This window comes from Canis lupus, chromosome 4 (assembly GCF_048164855.1).
Source record: "Canis lupus baileyi chromosome 4, mCanLup2.hap1, whole genome shotgun sequence".
NCBI lineage: Eukaryota > Metazoa > Chordata > Mammalia > Carnivora > Canidae > Canis > Canis lupus.
The window spans coordinates 21167942-21188229 of record NC_132841.1 but is presented as its reverse complement, the minus strand read 5'-3'; the positions used below and the strand labels follow the sequence as shown (position 1 = coordinate 21188229).

Below are 20288 nucleotides of genomic sequence, written 5' to 3'. Positions count from 1 at the left end.
TATGGTGTGAGGTAGGGGTCCAACCTAGTTCTTTTACATATGGATATCCAGTTATCCCAGCACCATTTGCTGAAAAGACTGTTCTTTCCTTCACTGAACAGTCTTTGCACCTTTGTCAAAAATCAAGCGACCATGCACGTATGGGTTTCTGAACTCCGAATTCTTTTTTCCTCAATGTTGATATAGAACTGATATCCTGAACTCTCAGTTCTGATCCACTGATCTATTATCCTTATATCAGCACCACAGTGTCTTGATTAATGTTGCTTTGTAGTAAAATCTGAAACCAGGAAGTGAGAATCCTCCAGCTTTGTTCTTCTTTTTCAAGATTGTTTTGGCTATTCTGGGTCTCGTTCTTTTTTTTTTTTTTTTAAGGTAATGGATGGTTAGTAAAAAAAAAAAAAAAAAGCTTCTCTTTTTTATAAAGTACACATATCTTTGATTCTACCAACTTGTAATCTCTGACATACTGCCCTATTTCTAGAACTTAGGATGGTGTTTGATATACAGTAAGAGCTCAACAAATACTTGAACTCATGAGGGTGGTAAAGGACTCAATGAAGGAACCGAAGATTCTCACAGCAGATTTTCACTATTATTATCCTCTCTCTCAAGTTCCTTGGGAGAAAAACCACAGCCTAGGCTTATGTGCATCTACACATGGCACCCAGAAGAACTCAGTAAATACTCGATGGCTGCTTGATCACAGGAGTTGGTGGCCTAATCATTCACTCATTCAAGGTAGTCCTGCTTATTGTCATTAAGCACAAAGCAGTGCTGCTGCTGCTGGTTGACTGATTTTTTAAATAACAGCTTTATCAAGAAATTATTCATGTATTATACAATTCATCCCCATTTATTTTTTTAAGGTTATTTTCATTTCAGTTCATTACAATTCATCCATTTTAAAGTGTAGAATTCAGTGTTGTTTTTCTTTTTTAGGATATTTACAGAGTTGTGCAACCATCACCACTACCTAATTTTAGAACACTTTCAGCATCCTGAAAAGAAACTCCATACCCACTTCCCGGCAACCCCTCTTATCCACCAACCACCACAAACCTACTGTCTATCTCTACAGATGTTCCTACTCTGGACGTTTCATATCAATGGACTCACACAGTAGGTGGGCTATTGCAGATCGCTTCTTTCATCTACTATACCTGAAGTTTTCAAGGTGAATCTATGTTGTGGCACATATTAGCATCTCAGCCCTTTCTATGACCAAATTATATTCTATTCCATGAATATGCCACATGATGCCACTGGTTTTAAAGTGCTTCTATGGTCCAAAGGAAACAGACCCAGGGAGAATGCTGGGAAGCAGGTGTCACAAATTTGTAGGAAATTCTGCCCCTGACTGTGTGGTTTGTTCAAATCAGTTCAGAGGATTTTTTTGGTATGGGGCGCTTTTTTAAAGATTTTATTTTTAAGGGATGCCTGAGTGGCTCAGTGGTTGAGTGTCTGCCTTCAGCTCAGGGCGTGATTCTAGAGTCCTAGGATCGAGTCCCACATCGGGCTCCCCGCACAGAGCCTGCTTTTCTTTCTGCCTATGTCTCTTCCTCTCTCTCTCTCTGTGTCTCTCATGAATAAATAAATAAAATCTTAAAAAAAAAAAAAGATTTCATTTTTAAGTAATCTCTACTACCGAGCATGGGGCTCAAACAAACCCAAGATCAAGAATCCATGTTCAACTACTGACTGAGCCAGCCAGCCAGCCACCCCAGTTTTCTTAGAGTTCCCATCAGAACCCTAATCTCCATGGTGCTTACTGCTACCCAGTTAAAAAACTGAATCTGGTATGAGGGAGGTGGCATCCTCTCAGGAGGAAGAATTACTTAGAAATCAAAAGTACTTTTCTTTTTAAAGATTTTATTATTTATTTGAGAGAGAGAACACGAGTAGACCTAAGGGCAGAGGGAAAGGGAGAAGTAGACTCCCTGCTGAGCAGGGAGCCCGACATGGGGCTCAATTCCAGGACCTCAAGATCATGACCTGAGCAGAAGACAGATGCTCAACCAACTGAGCCACCTAGGAGCCCCTGAAACTCACTTTATTTTACCACCAACTAACTTTCACTGAGCCTCCGTGCACTCTGTATGAATGGAATCACAGTTGATAAGTGCTTCATACACATCATTTTATTTTTAACACTCTCAACCTTATGCAGTAGGTACTGTTGTGATCCCCATTTTGCAGGTAAACAAGTGAAGGATGGGAGGGGTTAGGTGACTAGCCCAAGCATACAACCTCAGTGGCAGAGCCTGAGTGTGAATCCAAAGCTCAAACTCAAACTGCCTGCAGAACAGACCTCATGAACGAGGGTCCCCAAGGGTAGCAGTGGAGTGAGACTTTAGTGCAACCAGAATGGCAGGCTTTCATTCCGGGGTTCCTCAATACCCACCCATGACTCTTTGCAGCTCTTGGCTTTGTTCTGCTTTGTTCTCCAGTGAAGACAACGAAAACTCAATAGGGCAAACAATTCTAAGCCATTGTGAGTATTAACAGGCACCAAAGCAAATACCGTGCTAGCATGAAATTATGGGTACTTTTTGTTTTGTTTTGATGTCTTTACTTAATTAACTTTTTACTGTTTTAATGTCTAAATAAACATTTATTTTTTTTCATGCTTTACACCAACTTTACATCATAACTTAAAAACACACACACACACAAAAAATGACCAATTTGTCAGTTGCCAGCCTGGTCAGAAATCTCATTTTCGGCTCAGTGGTTGAGCGTCTGCCCTCAGCCCAGGACCTGATCCTGGACACCCAGGATCAAGTCCCACATCGGGCTCCCTGCATGGAGCCTGCTTCTCCCTCTGCCTGTGTCTCTGCCTCTCTCTGCCTCTCTCTGTCTCTCTCTCTCTCTCTGTCTCTCATGAATAAATAAATAAAATCTCTAGAAAAAAAAAGAAGTCTCATTTTCAGTTGAATCAAAGGTCTAAGTGAAAGAAGGTTCTTGAGCTCAAATTCCAGGCATCTGCAGGGAAGCTGCTGTGTATTGGTGTCAGCACTGACACAGATCAAGTGAAAGCCTTCAGCCTCTGAGGCAGGAGGGGAGTCAGGTCACAGGCAGCACCTCTGCAGGACTCAGGCCTAAAATTTTTCAAGCAGCAGAAGTGAAAGTGACCTCAGCTGCTAATAATGGGAGGAATCTGGCCTTAGGATACATGGGGCCGGCCTCATTTCTGCAACTCTACAAAGGCCCATGCCCCATCCGGGCCTCCCACTGCAGCCTGTCCACTCCAGCTCTCCACTGCTCCTTCCTTCAACAAGTTTAGGGTCCCAAGAAGTTAGGGTCAGAAACGGCAACCAGAAAGGGTGACTTTGGGATGTCAGGACAACACTAAATACTGGACATTCCCTATACCTGCAGGTGGGAGTCAACAGATTTGAGGGGTGCCTGTCCCAGAAGGCAGTTTATAAGGAGTCACTGTCAAGCCCAGTGCAGTTCCCAAACCTACCCTGAGCAGTGACCCTGGTTCCAGGGTGTGTTTGAGATTGCTAAAGGAAATGGCAGCTGGCACCTCTTTCTGTAAATCACATTTGCAGCTCAGGAGACATGGGACAAATACCAACTCATCTTCTTGGTTTATGGATAAGGAGGCTCCAGCCAATCTAGCTGAATGACTTGCTCGTGGTTATACCTTTGGCACAGCCAGAGCCCCTCTCTTTTCTTAGTGGCTCACATACTTGCAAATATCGTGATGCGCATTCTCTTCTGTGTGTATGTATGTGCCTTATCTTCCCCAGTTGGATGACAAGCAACTTGAAAGTGACTGCTTACTTCCTTCTCCTCATGCTAAGTCTTGCACACAGCAGGGAATCGGTGTTTACTGCTCGTTCAAGAGAACTGTCCGGGTCAAATGCCTGTCCGTCTAGTACTATTCTCTGCCCAGCAGAAGCCACTGAGGAATGACTTCTGGTAGAGCAAAAAGATTTCCAGTAAACCTTGCTGGCTGTCTAGCATCTCTTTAGATAACTATCCTCCCCATTTTTCATCTCAGGTCATGGGTAAACTGTCGCTCTAGCGCGACCAATGTGGGACCCAGGTGCATGATCCAGGAGCATCCAGAGTCACCTATCCTGGCCATCACAACTGGTTCAGGATGGGCACATGACCCAAGTCAGCCAATCATCACCCCCTCCAACACCATCACTGGGATCACTAGCACGGAGGCGGGGGCAGGGAGGGCAGACCTTTGTCACCATATGGAAGACGTGGCCTTTGAATGCAGCCAACACACAGACTACAAGAATAAGAGATGGGTGAGTCCCAGGATACAGAAGCCAACTTACAACTAGATTTCCCAGTTATATGAACCTAAAATTTTACTTTTTGCTTACACAAATTTGAGTTAGATTTCTTTCAACTATAGCCAGAAGGCTCCTAAATTCAATATTCTTTATTAGGGAAGGAAGCCCCCATTACCTACTTGCCCTCCATAACAAAGTGCGTCTATTTTATCTCTGGTTGGTTCACCAGTTAGAGCCATGGTGCCCCGTCACCCCATTGCAGAGGCACCAGAGCCACAGCCGTCTGTGGGCTCCTCCACATTTTGTGGGGTATTAGGGTGGGAGTGAGACAGCCTGCACTTGCTTTTCCCTTTTTTCTGCCTCCTTCTCCTGTGACATCACAGAGATGCCAGTGAATTCTGAAAAATTCTCAATCATTTTTCCCCAGGGCTAGACCTACATGTTTAGGCCTGATGTTGGGCATCCTCTGACTGGCTGTATCAGCCGGGAAGGGCCTTCCCAAAGAATTCTTACAAAGTTAGCTATTAGTTGACACTAGTGTTAAGGAGAAGAAGGACCACTGTAACTCTCACGGTGGTCTGCACTTTCCAAAGCACTTTCATTTGATCTTCTTGCAGCCTTGTGAGGCAGAGAAAGTAGGGTTGAGAATCCATTTTACAGATGAGGAAATGGAGACATATGGAGTTAAGTGACACCACCAAGGTCAGTCAAGTAAGAAGCAGCTGAGCCAGAGATTAATCCAGTGTTCTGTGTTTGGGTTTTTTTCCCCTCTTTTTAATGTCAAGTTCAGCCTCTTTTTTTATAGCATTGGGCTTCCCTCCAACTACCTCTTCAAATCTTTGGCCCCAACCTTCCTTCCTGCTCCTGCTGTCTCCTACTTGCAACTTCCCACATTTCCCATTTCTACCGAAGCCAGGAGAACCACTCTTCCAGAGAAGGCTCATTAAGCAAAACACCTGAAGGGCCCCTGGCAACTCTCCACTTTATGATGACTGCCATTATTCACAGCAAATAATGGAAAACAAACACAGGGACAGATGTCTTTCTTAAGTCCAGGTCGGCACTAGATGGAACACAGGGCAAACAGAAACCCCGCCTTCAGGAAATGCCTACCTTTGCCCTGCTCAATGAATTGATTTTGTGCATGAGATACAAAGGCTTTCCTTCCATGTCTGCAAACCAGCTACTTGATGACAGTTCTACACCTTCATCAAAAACCCAACAAGAGAGGAAAAAATAAAACAAGACGAAATAAGAAAAGGAGACAAACCTTAAGAGACTCTTAATCATAGGAAACACACTGAGGGTCGCAGGAGGGGTGGGGGTTGGGGGGACAGGGTAACTATGTGATGGGTATTAAAGGAGGGCACATGATGTAATGAGCACTGGGTGTTCTATGTAACTGATGAATCACTGAACTCTCCCTCTGAAACTAATAATATACTATAGGTTAATTAAATGAATTTTTTAAAAAAAAATTTTAAAGGGAAAAAAAAACCCAACCAGAACAAGAGACATGCAGATTTCATAGATGGAAAGAATTTTTGAGATAATCCAATCATCTTCCCAGATAAGGATACAGAGAAAGATAAGAGATCAGCCCAAATGCTATGGGAAAAGGCAGAATTTCTTTCCTTTGAAAATAACACTATGTATATTTGAGGTCCCCAAAATGAACTGAACATACCACAAATCAAATATTTTCCAACTTTTCCTATGGGTAAGGTGCATGCTCAGAACCATGGGGCAGAAACAGTGAGATATTCATTTCAATTTACCCTCAAAACCCTTGCAATCTAATTTGTATTTCCAATTCCCTTACTGATAAATGAGAAGAAGAGAAAAAAGGGGAGGTTGCACAAACAAGATGCAGAGTGAGCCAGGTCTTCTGAGGGAAGCCAGATGCAGATGACCAGCTATCCCTGGAGATGGGCAGCTCTGAAAGGGGACCTTCTATTTAGCCAAGTCACCAAAGTGACTTTGATATCTTCCTTCTTTTATTTATTATTCATACCTTTCCTACTCCAAAAAGGATATGCAGCAGCTAAAAGCCACTTTAGGGTTTTTTAAAAAAAATTAATGTATAGATTACCGAAGAACAATTAAAGAAAAATCGTTGCCCATAAAAAATGTCCAAAGAGAGGGGGAAAAATAATAAAAATGTACTGATACACTTCCAAAAAATCAGTAGAGTTTCAAAACTCTTGAGTCCGGCCCCCCGGGTCAAGGTCAGAGGGAAAGGAAAGGTTTGTTTCTCCCTCTAACTCCGAAATCACATGGCCCTTAACTTAACAGCAATCATCCCTCCACCAAGCTAAGTCCAAAGAGCTGAGTCCTGAGTCCAACGTATCCCTCAGTGGTTTGGGATTACCACTAATTCTGTCACTGACTAATTATACAGTTAAAGCAGTGATTAACATTTAAAAAGGGAAGAGCACCACAGTTTACCAGGCCTGAATTCTGACTACTCCAGGGGACCTCGCAGTTCTCCACTAATAAAGGAGTGCAGGGGACCTGAAGTTGGAGGCACTCCTGTCACGACCGGCCGACAGGGCAGGGGGTGGACTGGGGTCAGGGATGTGAAGCCTTGGCATCAATGTCAATGCCTGCACGGGACTGTAGGGTCCATTCCAAATGGAGTGTGGGTGCCAGGGCACATGAACTGAGCCCAGCCATGAATATTAGGAACAGTTATAGGGAGCAAGCCTATAGGGTGTGTTAGGGTTGCACTGTGTCCCCCAAAAAGATATACTGAAGTCCTCACCCTTGGGACCAGTAAACCTGACCTTATTTGGAAACAAGGTCTTTGCAGATGTAATCAGGTTAAGATGAGCCCTTAGTGTGGGGCCGAATCTGATTAGGTCCCTGCAAGAGGGAAATGCTCTATAATGACAAAAGCAGAGACTGGAGACATGCAGCTGGCAAGCCAAGCAGCACCAAGGGCTGCCCACCACCACCGGAAGCCAGGAAAGACACGGGCAGGGCTGGGTGCCAAGTGCAAATGGGCAGACCCCGGCACCGCACAGGAAGGGGGTCCCTCAACTTCTGGGCTTTGGTTCCATCTCCTCATCTTCCTTCTGTTCACACCACTCTGTGCTCCTCAGAGGCCCTAAATATTTGGCTGTATCCATACTGGAGAGAATAGAGAGGCTCAAAAGGAGGCGTGGGGCCCAGGCTGCTGGCTCTCGTTCCACCAACCCCAGGACAGCATTCCCCGGCATGGCATGTTAGTCACCACAGATGTCATCACTCTGAAGACACCAAGGATCGTCGGACACATCATTATTTTACATACCTCAGAGAAAGAACGAACGCTGCCTGCTACAATTTTGAGATGCAATGATAGCACGATGCATTGCTGATTTCAGAGACATTCAAACTAAAAAGTGTCTCAAAATGGATGAAGTAGGTAAGAAAAGATCAAAGGTCAGGGGAAAAGGCAGGTAAGCCAGGTTAAACGATTTCTTTTCTGCAGGACAGCTCAGTGCCTAGATAGAGTGTCTTGGCATCTGTTGTGAATGTCTGGGAGAGGGCTGCAGAGTGTTTTTCTCCAGTGAGTCTAAATTCTGAGCCTTATTTTGAAAAGGAGCTGAGAGGGGTAAATGGCTAGATTACTGACATAGTAACATCACACTTAGAGAGCCTCAACTCTGCAAATGGTTTCTGAAAGAGTAAAGGAGAGCACCCCCTGCTAACATATGGTCCTGGCGTGACATATGGTCCTTGGACACATTAGCCTTGGGCCAGTCACACAGGATCAGGTGCCCCGCGGGCATCAGGTATCCCTCTGAGCTCTCCCAAGCAAAGCCAGAGCAGGGGCCCTCCGAGGGCCGCCCACACCCACATTACCGCCCATTCCTCCTCTTTTAGCTGGAAGCAGGCCCAGCCATGCCTCTCTGACAGAACTCTGCTAATCCTGGAGAGGCTCAATGCTCCTGGATGTGGGTGCTATCCAGAGCTGGGAGAAAGCAGGAGTGAACCACAAAGCCAGAGATATCAGGACAAAACCCAGGACATACCACCATCCCATCACTCTGATGACCAGAATTAGTCATTATTAAAAAGTTAAAACTGCTGGTAACCAGCACCTCAAAGAAAACAAAAGGATGGAGGTGGAATAGGTTTCCAATAGCCAATGTCCACATGATACAAACCACACGTGTGTGGCCAACAGAGCCAACAGAGCCAATGCCCTTTGTTAGCACCCAAATCTCACTGGGGACTCCTAAAGAGCACTGTAGGTCCAGCAGGCCTTTCCCACCATGGCCAGTCTCTCTCCAACAAGCTGTGCCCTTACCCATCCTTTGTGAACATCAACAGTTTTCCTGACATCCATTTTGCAGGCTGTGTACCAGATGCTCCAAATCGAGGCTTGAAACAAGCCTCCAGAGCAGGGAAGAAACAGCAGACATGTATGAGGGCCATCCTCTCAGGGTGTGGACTCCCAGCCTCTAGAGAAACTGGACTTCCCCATAATCTCTCTCCTTCTCGCACACGCAGCAGATGAACCCCAGTCTAGAGCACAGAACACCCCTCCAAGCAGGATTCCTGGAAGTGTGCCAAGCTGGGACTGGTACAGCAACTGCCCCCAAAAACTACTAGCTGCGGGTCAGCCCGACAGAATGGCCTCCACGGAGTGTGCTGAGCTGTGTCCTCTCAGCCTCCACTCTGCCAAGTGCAGGAGCTCAGCCCACTCCTCTGGGGAAGGGGTACTGACACTCCATGGGGAGCCCCCAACTCCCCTTTGTGGAGCATGAGCTACACAGATGCATGCTGACAAGAGATTTTTTTTTCTCCATTTCAACCTCCCCTCACCATTCCTCTGCTTTAGGGGCTACTTTCATTTAGCATCTGTAAAATTTTTTTACATGGGAACTTGAATCTTCCCTCTGAGTCCAATATCTAGCTGGCCACTGGGATTGCTACTTATCTGAAGGGAGGTCTTAGTGTCCTTGATGAAGAGATTTTCCTAAAATGAACTCTTCATTTGTTCTGGAGCCTTTCACGTTCTAGAGACATAAGGGCAACCCACACGGCATCTGTAAGGGCCATACACACTCCCTTTCTTATCATTAACCACTAGACAGTCAGTCCAATGAGAGCAGAATAGCCTTGTCCAACCAAAGTATCTCTAGTGCCTGGCACACATTAGATGGATGGATGGATGGATGGATGAAGGATGGATGGGTGGGTGGGTGGATGGATGGATAAAGGATGGATGGGTGGGTGGGTGGATGGAAGGATGAAGGATGGATGGGTGGGTGGGTGGATGGAAGGATGAAGGATGGATGGATGGATGGATGGATGGAAGGATGAAGGATGGATGGGTGGGTGGGTGGATGGATGGATAAAGGATGGATGGGTGGGTGGGTGGATGGAAGGATGAAGGATGGATGGATGGATGGATGGATGGATGGATGGATGAGTGGAGGAGTTAAGGAATAAATGAACAAATGAAAGAAAGTTGGAAGGACATTTTCACAAAGAATTCAGCTCTCAGAGCCCAATCTCTGGGTGAGAGACTCACCTGAACCATCAGGAATGGACCTTACAAATGTTGGCAACATCTTGACTGTGGCTGTTGGATTAAAATCTCGGGAGAGGCCATTCTTCATCTCCTTCTTGAAACGAGTCATGATGTCTATCAGAGTTTCATCAGAGAGCCGCATGGCATAGAGATACTTGTCAATCTAGGGTAAGGATAAGAAGGAAAGAGAGTGAGGCCAAGCCTGAAGAAGGTCGTTTCAGCTTGAGTCTAGCCGGGGAGGGACAGGACAGGGTGAGGTACCCGCCTGTCTAGGACAGTCCAGCTCCCACAAACTCCGATACACCACATGATGGGCAGTCATACAATGCCATGGGCCACGTCCCTCAAAGCAGTCTTGCAAATGCTCTGAGTCCCAGTTCTTCCTGTAAAACTAGGTAGCTCCAAGTCACTTCCAATCCTCCAATGTCACATGGAAGTTGCCTTTTTGACCCCGAGCACATGCCAGAGGTGCCCTAGCCTTGCACATGACTCCTTTCCTCTGTGAGAAGTGGCTGGCTCATCCTCAAATGGATGGCAGTGTCACCAAGGTTAAGAACAAGGGTGCCAGAGCTGGCCATGGTGGGGGTGGGGGGTTCAAATCCCAGCACCATCACTTAACAGCTGTGTGAATTTCAGTTTCCTCAATTGAGAAACTGACACAATAAATAGGACCTAATTCACAGATGGCAATTTTAAGACCTGATGGAATGCAGAAGTCCTTAGAACACAGAAAGTGCTCAATAAACATCAGCTATTAGTATTAACGTGAGACAGTGGTGCTGGTGGGTTTCCTCGGGCCTGATTTCTAGGTAGGTGGAAACAGTGGCCAAAGGGCTGGAATTCTACAGGATGTTGGGTGGCAGGCCCAGAGCAGGGACTACTTCAACCCCACCATCCCCACGGGCCAGGGCCGGCATGCCCATACTTCCAAGCCATTCCAAGTACTCATCCAATCCGCTGCTCTTCCTGGGCGCTCCCCATTTTCCTCAAGGTACCAAGGCTCCTAACCTCAGACCCCCTAGGTTGTTACTGGCCATTCTTCCTTCATAGTATCTGCCCATTGAGTCTCTCAGAAAGAACTTATTGGGCACCTACTGTGTACCCAGCTCTAAGTCACCTTGTCTCACTCGCCATTCATTCTTTTTGCTCTTCTTTGGCTTAGGAAGCCCTGACAGCCATGTGCCTGGATTTCTCATTCCTGATTCCTGATTCCTCTACTGTAATGGTTTTCCATGTTCAATCTCTCTCCCTTCCTACCCATCCGGTACATCACCACCACATTCACCTTCTTAAAGTACGACCCTGGTCAATGCTTTCCCTTGCTCAAAGCCTTGCCATGTCTTCCATGCCTGAGGCACCGACACTCTCCAGGTATGGCTTTGTGCTCTCTGAACTCGGGCCTAAACACCTCTACCATTCTTGATGGGTGCCTGGGCTTTCCCACAGAAAAGCCTTTCCTTCTCTTCCCAGCTATCCAAACGTCCCCTACCCTTCGAGGTTCAGATCCGATCTCACCTCCTTCTGCAGATGCCAGAGCTCCTCCGGCTGGAAACGACCCCTCCCTTAGCACTGATCTCCCCACACAAAATAACCTGATCATAGCTTTCTGTACCCGTCACCTTTACCGTGTCTGCTCTGTTCACCTTGAACTGCCAGTGCCTTGCACGCAGCCTTGCACACAGAAGGCTCCCGTGGATGGAGAGACAGATTTATGACCCAATGAAGCCAAAAAGACCTTGATGCTTATTTGCTTCTGAGAATGGCATCTCGTGTTCACACTGCAGGGTGGCTGGAAATGTCCTGACTCAAGGACACAGAGTCCCCAGCCCTAGGTCATTTCTGCATATTTGGGGCCTGGGCAGCCTTCTCACTCTGGTCTCCATGCCCTGTGCTCCCCCAGGCACTGCCTGTGTCCTGCCTCATGAATAATCAGCACATTGGCAGGAGTCCCCCAGTGTCCTCTGTGGCCAGAGACAACCCTGCCCCCACCCCTAAACTCTTCTACCATGACCACCTTTTCCCTTCCCTTTCGTGATAAAGCAATGCAGAGAAGGGCAATCAGAAACCACCAAGAGCTAAAGTAGACATTGCCAGAATCACGGCCCCAGGAGAAGACACGCTCTGTTCTACCCCCAAGACTGGCACCAGATCAGCAGAACTTGCTGTCATGGTGCCCACAGTCTGGTGGGGGGGAGGCAGTCACGATACAAGTGTGTGTGAGCAGCCACAGGAGCAGGAGTCTACTGAGAAGGCTTCCCGGAGGCGTGATGTCGGAGTGTGCATCCAGGCACAATCAAAAGCATGTGTGAAGGCCAAAGGCAAGGGAGGGGGTGGTCTGAGGAAGAACGGAAAGAAATTCAATACAGATCAAGCACAGTGTGAGGCAACTAGAAAGAGTGTGAGGAACTAAACTGTGCAGGACCTCATAAAGCACATGAACAAATTTAGACTTGATCTCAAAACACAGTGAGCCTTGGGATGACTTTAACAAGTATTCAACAATGAGATTTGTGTTTCAGAGAGATCTACTGTCGGCGAGAGAATGGGTGAGCGGGAGCAGGACTATGCAATAATCAATAATCACCACACTGCTACCCTAGCACTTGGGACACGTTCCCACTGTCACATTCCCCACCCCACCTTACATATGTCTATCTCCTCTGATAAAACATGAGTTCCCTAGGGAAAAGAACTCACCTGGTTGCCTGGCACAAAAGAGGAATTTAACTCATACCAAATGCTAGAATACTAGTTGATATTTATCTTACGGCTCACAGTATCCGGAGTGCTTTCATATCCAGTATGTCATTTAACCTTCAAAAGAACCCAATCAGGGACACATTCTTGCTCCCCATCTTACAGATGAGGGTGCAAAAAGCAAAGTGATTAGTAGTTCAAAGACAGGGCCAAGAGAGTCAGGTCTCATACCTGCAAGTCTAACACTGCTCCCTATAAACGTCCCCATCCCTTGGGGAAGGCCAGTTCCCCTATTCCGTGGAAGGCAAGCCCAAGCTAAGCTGCTGTGGTTTTCCAGCTGGACAGGAAGAAGCTTCTAGAAAAGGCAAGGCTCTCTGCAGCTCCACAGCCATCCTGCCTCCAGACTCAAGGTACAGGTTAGCACGGGGACACAGATCCGAGAAAAAAAAAAAAAAAAAAAAAAGAGCCTAGAAGCTCAAAGGAGGAAGCAGGCTAGGGACACAGAAGACACCAGCCCCTAAGCATCTATGGAGAGGGAGTTTTCCTCCTCTGGTTCAAGTTCATGAATCATTATGTGGGACAACTCCTCTTAGAAGAGATGTGGAAATGGGGGCCAAAAAGAAGGTATAAGTTGAGGCTGAGATGGAAGTGAGCCCGAGGCCTCCTGGATCCCATCAGAATGGAAGTAAGCCCAGGGGAACCCTTTCCACCGGTCCTCGGGAGTTCAAGGAGCCTCTGATCCAGCATAAATGCTGGGGCCAGGGGTGGGCTAGCCAGGTACCCACTGCACCACCAGCCAGGTGGCACCCAGTGCAGGACTCAGTGGGTCCAAGCCATGCGGACCAGGCCCCGTTAAGCCATACAGGAAACATTGGTGCAAAGCGCAGGTCAAGAGACACTTGTAGAATATTCCCAGGGACCCAGAGTACTTGGCGCCTCACTGAACAAGGGGCCCCGCTCCCCTTGTTTGGACCAGCCCTGCCTGGCAGCGGGCTGGGCTGCCCTGTCCACCTGGGAAAGTGGAACAGGCCACGGGTGGTGGGAGGGAAGAAGAGTGTCAGGCTAATCACTCCTGCCCAACACATCTCCGTACAGCAACCCCCTGCAAGACACCCAGCAAGACAGCAGCTGTTTCTGCAGTGGGGCCAGAAGCCCGGGAGCAGAGGATGGCAGAGGGATGCAGACCTGAGGAAGGACGACTTCTGGTCTTTGGCGCTTTGGCCAAAATCTATGGTCTTCTCAACTTCTCTATTTCTATCCCCTTTCCACAGCATCTCCACATCCTTCGTCTCCTCCGTCCTCCCTCCCTCCCTCTCACTCACACTTCCACAAACCACTGCTGCTTGGCTGCTCTGGCCCAACCCAGTGCCCAAAGAATCGCTCCTGGGCCTCCACCCCCTTCCTCAACATTCTGGTGACAGGAGGGCACAACACAGCCCATCCTCTGGAGGCTGCAAGCTGTAAGCCTCAGCCTTTGGCATATCTGTCACAGGCCAGAGGCTCCCAGGAATCCGTGACAGGAACCCTCCAGCCCCTGAAGTGCTCCCTCTCACACGCAGTAGCTGACGCACGCGTGAAGGACTCCAGTCAAACTGGGAAGGGAATGGAGAGGTGCCAGGGGCTCCCAGATACCACATAGTGGGCTGGATCCCGCAGTCTCTTGGCCGAGACTGACAAGGACCCCCGTCCCATCTCCAGGCATCTTTCACTGTCCCCTGGAGGGAAGGTGCCCTAATACTGTGCCAACACTTGTCCTGGATGGTCCGTCTTGTAGACCAAGAAAGCCTGGCAGCTCCCAGCAGGTCCAGAAGCTGGACCACAGCAGAAGCAGGAGGGGATGCCAGAAGAGAGAAGGCAGGCTCACCAAGCTCCTCTGGCCCAAAGCTGTCCAGCTAATGAAAGAACCCAGGGGCCCTGCCCTGGGCTAAACCTCAAACATTTCTGGGCCTGACCTCAGCCCCACCTCCTGCTCCCAACAGAACATGTACAAAAAACCAATTCAAGACAGGACATGCCCAAGTGAACAAGCCCTTGTGGCAGGCGGCGCGGTAACCCCCGGTGACCCAGGCATTTTGAGCCCCCGGGGAAGGGGGCAGGCCATGGAAATCTCTGCTTCTGTCCTGCACTCTCCCGCACGACCAAGAACGAGGCCGGCCAGCAGGTGTGACTGGAGGTGCCGGCACAGGCCTTTCAAGTGAACTTGCCAAGTGAGACGCTCTACTTGCAAAGAGAACTGAGGAGCTGGCAGTGGAAGGTTAAGAAAATTCTTGCTTAAGGGACAGAGCAGAGATTTCAACACCAGATTCACTTCTCTTTCTTAGGGGCACTGACTCAGGAGAGAACTGGTCCGGGGTGATTGTCACTTTAATAATAGTTCGCATCTACAGAGGGCCCTGCCCTTCATACGCAGGACTGTCACACATGTTATCTCGTCTGGGTGTTACAGAAAGAGGTGAAATGAGCTTGTGGACGCCAGGGACCGGGCATGAGGCAGGCGCTAACGTTAGCACCCCTTCCACCACCATGACCCGGGTAGGTAGGCAGGAAGGACAACACTATCTCCATTGTATAGTAGAGGAAGCTGAGACCCGTGACTCACAGCAGGTCTCATGGTTTGCTAGTGGCAGCCGGGTCTAGATTCCAGGTCTTCTAAGCCCTTGCGTTGGGCTTCTCCTTACGCATTTCCATGATCTCTCACATGGTGAAAAGAACGTGGTGAAAAGAACAGGGGACTGTGGATTCAAAGAATGGGGTTCAGGACCTGCCATTTATTAGCTGTGTGACTTTGGACAAGTTACTTAACCTGGCTGAGTCTTGCCTTCCTCACTTTTTTTTTTTTTTTTCTTCCTCACTTTTAAAGTGGATGATAATGCTTTCACCTCAGAGAGCTACCTGGAAAATTGTAATACTGTGCCAAGAACAAGGTAAACATCAAATAATGTTTCCCACCTTCCCATCTAAACAACCAAAAGGGAGGCCACCTCCCTCCATGCCTTGGCTAACTGGGAATCACATGTCCCTGACTCCTTTTACCTAGATACCTAGGAGAAATGCACTGATTACCAAACATTATCGACCCATTCTACAGAAGAGGCTGCTAAAGGTAGAACAGCCATATGCCCCAAACCACAGCAACTTAAAGACTCTAACAAAATTCTTCTGAAACATTGTACTGTTTTATTAGGTTGTTTGTTTGTTTAACTAATAGTAAGTCATGGTAACAATAAGCAATATATACTTATTATTAAAAAATTCATCCAACCCATAAATACATGAAAGTAAGAAGTATGAGTTCTTCCCCCAATCTTCCCAGAGAATTCCCGGCTAAGAGCTTTGTAGACTCAGATAGTTTTTCCACCTAAACACTCATACAATACAGAGCTTGCCTTTTTTATTTTGTTTTACAAAAACAGAATAATACCTGGGGGGAGGAGGTGGGAGAGGGGAAAAAAATGGAATCATAATCACTTTATCCTTTGAAATCTTAACCCCAACTTCCTATTTATTTTCTCAAGGACCTGCCTTTAAGACTCGCACCACAGCCATACTGGATTTCCTCAGGACCCTGCCTGGTTCAATGACAAGGCACCGACAGGGTAATGTGGACACCCGTGTCTGCCTCTGGGTTTAATATCCTTAGAGACTTCAGTTTTTCCATCTGTAATGTGGGCATGCTCACACGACCTTGAACTATAAAGGCCTCTCTACTTTGCACAGCACTTTCACATACTGGTCCTCGAACTATCCTATCCAGAGAACCAGGACAGGTGTCATCACTTCTACTGCCCTGAGGAAAAATCAGAGGCCAGAGGGTTTCCTCTAATGGTCAAGGTGACCACTGGTCAGCAAGAGAACTGGGGTAGACACCAAGTCCCCTGGCTCCTGGTCCTGTGCTTCTTCCTCTATAAGCTTCCTTGCTCAGCCCAGAGAGGGAGAACCCAGGCCAGGTTCTTCCTAGACCAGGGAGATGTGGGAATGTGCGTGGCATTAATGCCACAGCCCCATCCACTCTAGAAGCAGCATGGCTCCCTTGCTTCGCAGCAAGGCGTGCCACTCCTCATTCACTCTCCACCAGCCACGAGCTGTCTGACCTATTCTCATCTCCCTTCGCAAAACCCTGGGAGGGAAGCTGAAACCACAGTGGGCCCAAAGGTTATCCCCTGCTGTGGCATGTGGTGGCCTAAGCCCCCTCCTCCTGCCCCTCGGCCAGGGTCCCAGCCCCTCCTCCCCCTGCCAGACTCCTGGGGGCCCAGCCCCACCTCACTGTTGTGGGGGGCAGCCCAAGGAACCTGGGCTCCAGCCCTGCTCTTGGCACCTGGGAAGGCAGCTCCTGCTCAGCTCCTCGTGGCCACAAGAAGAGAGATTTTTACCCTGCAGGTTCCCCATAGGAGGCATCTTCCAGCACCCGCCCACCTTCCCTCAGGCAGCCTGGGGCCCTACCAATGGTTCTTGACCCCCGAAGGCCCTTTCTCACGGATCCACAGGTCCACTCTGCTGGTTCAGCCCGAAAAGGGCCTCTCCACGCCTCACCCCTTCTTTCTCCCACAGTCCACCTCCAGACTCACCTCCTCCGAGGGGCATGCCATGATCTGCCCCGCCCAACACCAGCTGCTCTTGTCCTCAACATCCCCTCGGCCGTCAGCGTCCACTATGTAGGAATTAATTTGCCCTGGTGGACACATGGCCGTGTCAGAGCCTTTCCCAGGAGCTGCAGCGACACACACATGATCTGTGCCTCCAGCTAGTCTGTGAGCACCAAGGGGACCAGCACCATGCCTTCCAGGCCCTACACGTCCTCTGCCAAGCTCTCGGGGTGTCTTTTTCACTGCCCTGGGTGCCTGCCCTGCTGGGCGGGAAGGCCTCTGGTGACGCCTAGCCAGGGAGGTCTCAGAAGGGTTTGCTGGCTCAGATAAGGACAGAGGATCCTCTTCCCTGAATGGCCCAGCCTGTCTCCCGGACCAGCCCCTCACAACAGCCTCCTGGGGACCCACATGGGGCCAACAGCCTCTCCCTCAGGGACAGAGTGTTCTGGGCGTTCTCTAGTTCTCTAACCACCCTCTCCCCACAACATCTGCATCTCAAGGCTGAGGCCTTGGACACAAAGCCCTACAGATAACCGAGATTCTCCCTCCACTCTTCAGGCCTCCCAGAGACGGCTAAATACCTGGGAGTCACCAGAGGAAATGTGTTTGGGAAAATAAATTCCCCTTCAGAGGCTCCTGAAAGAGGCGTGTGCAAACATCACCAGAGCCAGGAGGATCCCTTCGGCATGTTAAAACATTATCAGGTTCTTTTCCTCAGGCAGCCCAGGGCCCTGATGGGGGTTCTTCACCCTCATCCACTATCTTTATGCAGCTGAACTGGGAGCTTCCTCTCAACGAGCATGGACTGTGCACTACACATTGTTCATACAACACTTCTGTTTACTCACAAAAAATCAGGAGGAAGATGGGATCCCTGTTCTTGATAAGAGACTGTCTGGGGAATGGAGATGTTGAGTATGGACAGGGCTCATGCTGGGCACACCAACCTATCCCGATCCAATCTGCACACTTGCCAGGTGGGCATGCGGGCGCCACCTTACATAGGCCTCCATCTGGGGCCATGAAATCAAGTGAAAGGCCCCAAGCACCCTACAACCGTGCAGCTCCAGCTCAAGACTCCAAGCTTGACGCTCCTCCCCTCATTCCCCAGAATCCTCTTGCCAGGAGAACCAAGTAAGGGCCTTGAGGTCATGCCCAAGGTCCTCCTGGCGACCTTCATACCCACTAAGACCCAGTAATAGGCGCTTCCTGGTTGGTGAGAGAGACCAAGCTCTGGCTCAGGATGAGAGCAAAGCTGTCACACTGAACCAGCTCAAAATAAAGGAGGTACCCAGTGGCGTCAAGGGGAATGGAACCACCCTGGAATGTGGCAGGGCAAGAACAACAGGCTTAATTCTCAGCCTTGTGGTGGATGGCTTGGGCTGGGGCCAGCCTCCAGACTCACAGTTCCCAACGTCCCCAAGTACTTCCAGACAAGAGAGAGGAGAGTATCCAAACTGCAGTTTTGCTTTCACTGTGAGACAACCAAACCCTAATGCCATGGGGTGCAAATAGGGCAGTGATGTGAGTAAACCTCAGGCCTCCTCCAGCTGCACTCACCATCCTCCCCATCACCTTGGACAAGTCACTGCCATCAGTAAAACAGCAACAAAGAAAACTGCCCTCTGGCCCTCATACTCGGTGTAGGAGCTCCCTGGCACAGTGGATTACTCTCCCTGGCCATGCATCTCACGGTGCCTATAGGTGTGTCCTGGGTGACCCACAATGACAACACTTGGCATTCATACAGTTCTGTATGCTCTCCAAGTGCTTCAACATCCCTTCTCTAATCGGATAAATGAGCAGACAGCAAGGCAGGAATCATTTACTGCATCTGACAAATAAAGAAACTGAGGCCCAGAAAGCTTGCCGGCCAGCACACACTGCTCAAGCTAGAAGGCTCTGTTGGAGATCATGGATTCCAGCCTCCTGATCTTACAGGTGAGGACAGTAAGGCCCAAGGACCCATTAGAACCCACCACTTTAACTACATAGTGTCTCTGCCCAAACTTTAGCCATAAAATTCATTATCTAGCAGAGCTCTGTTACATATGTCATTTTAAACTTTCTAGTAGCCACATAAAAAAAAAACAGAAGAAATTAATTTTAATAACATTTTATTTAACCCAATATATCCCAAATATTATTCCCACAGGTTAAGCAATGCTTTTAAAATTATTAATGAGCCATTTTACATTATCTTTTTGTCACACAGAGTCTTTGAAATCCTGTGTGTACTTCATACTTAATAGTACATCCCAAAGCAATCAGACTCACCATATTTCAAGTGCCCAGTAGCCATGTGTAGCTAGTGGCTCCTGTTCTGGACAGCAGCTCTAGCATCCCCATTATGGGAGCCTTGGGTGATGGTTTCTACCAAGGGCTACTGCACTTGGAAGTGTACAGCCCTGGACCACGGTCCTAGTTCTGCATGTGTGGCGAGATCTTCCCACGGGTGTCAGACAGACCTGCGGCCCTACCCTGGTCCTACTGCTCTCTGGCCACCAAGATCACATCAATTTCACTTCCTGAGGTTCACCTGCCCCGTATGTAAGACGGAGGAAGAAATGGTTACATCCAAGCTTGCTGGAAGGACTCCACTAAATCAAGCATGTGAAAGTATTTACATAGAACAGAACTTTGCAAAGGTGACGTGGTGCCTTGACAAGGACAGTGGCCTGGGTCTCCTACTCCACCCCTCCCACTCATCCAAAGAGACATCAGAGAAGGCACCAGGAATCACCAGAGGAAAGAGGTCAGATTGAGTAACAGGGCTGGGCAAACCCCAATCAAGGAAACTAGTATTAGAGGTTCTTCTTGAAGGTTAGGCATTGCCCTTGGTGGGGGTCCTCTTTTAAATGCAAACAAGGGTGAGGGTGGAAGACAAATAGAAAGAGTACAGGGAGAAATTTGAAAAAAAGAAAAAAAAAAAAAAAAAACAGGAAATCCCTACCATTTCACTGTGAAAGACTTTAAGACTTTATTGGGCCAATTTCCTCCCCAAGGGGAGGGAGTTAGTCAACGCTGAGCAAGGGAAGAGAGGCATGGGGTGAGCAAGCAAAGCCAAAGTGCTGGTCATGGGGAGGATGGAGAAGGAGAGAAAAAGGCCTGGGGAATCTGGGGGGGGGGGGGGGGGTCCTGTGCCTAGCTCTGTGTCATCCCTCAACTTCCTTGCCTCTGTTTGCCTAAACAACAAAATGGGAGGGTTGGGTGTGGTAT

At 48.4% G+C, this 20288-nt stretch overlaps 1 protein-coding gene across 5 annotated transcripts in view; it reads right to left on the bottom strand.

Moving 5' to 3' along the window:
* HK1 (hexokinase 1) overlaps nucleotides 1–20288 on the bottom strand; it is a 119906-nt gene that overhangs the window by 38896 nt on the left and 60722 nt on the right. For 4 of the 5 annotated variants that reach the window (XM_072823395.1, XM_072823397.1, XM_072823396.1 and 1 more), the window contains one exon: nucleotides 9790–9952. In XM_072823395.1, the coding sequence (XP_072679496.1) occupies nucleotides 9790–9952 (163 nt within the window). Of the gene's footprint in view, nucleotides 1–9789; nucleotides 9953–17051; nucleotides 17306–20288 lie in introns of those variants that run through there. The other variant, XM_072823394.1, reaches the window with a different exon arrangement.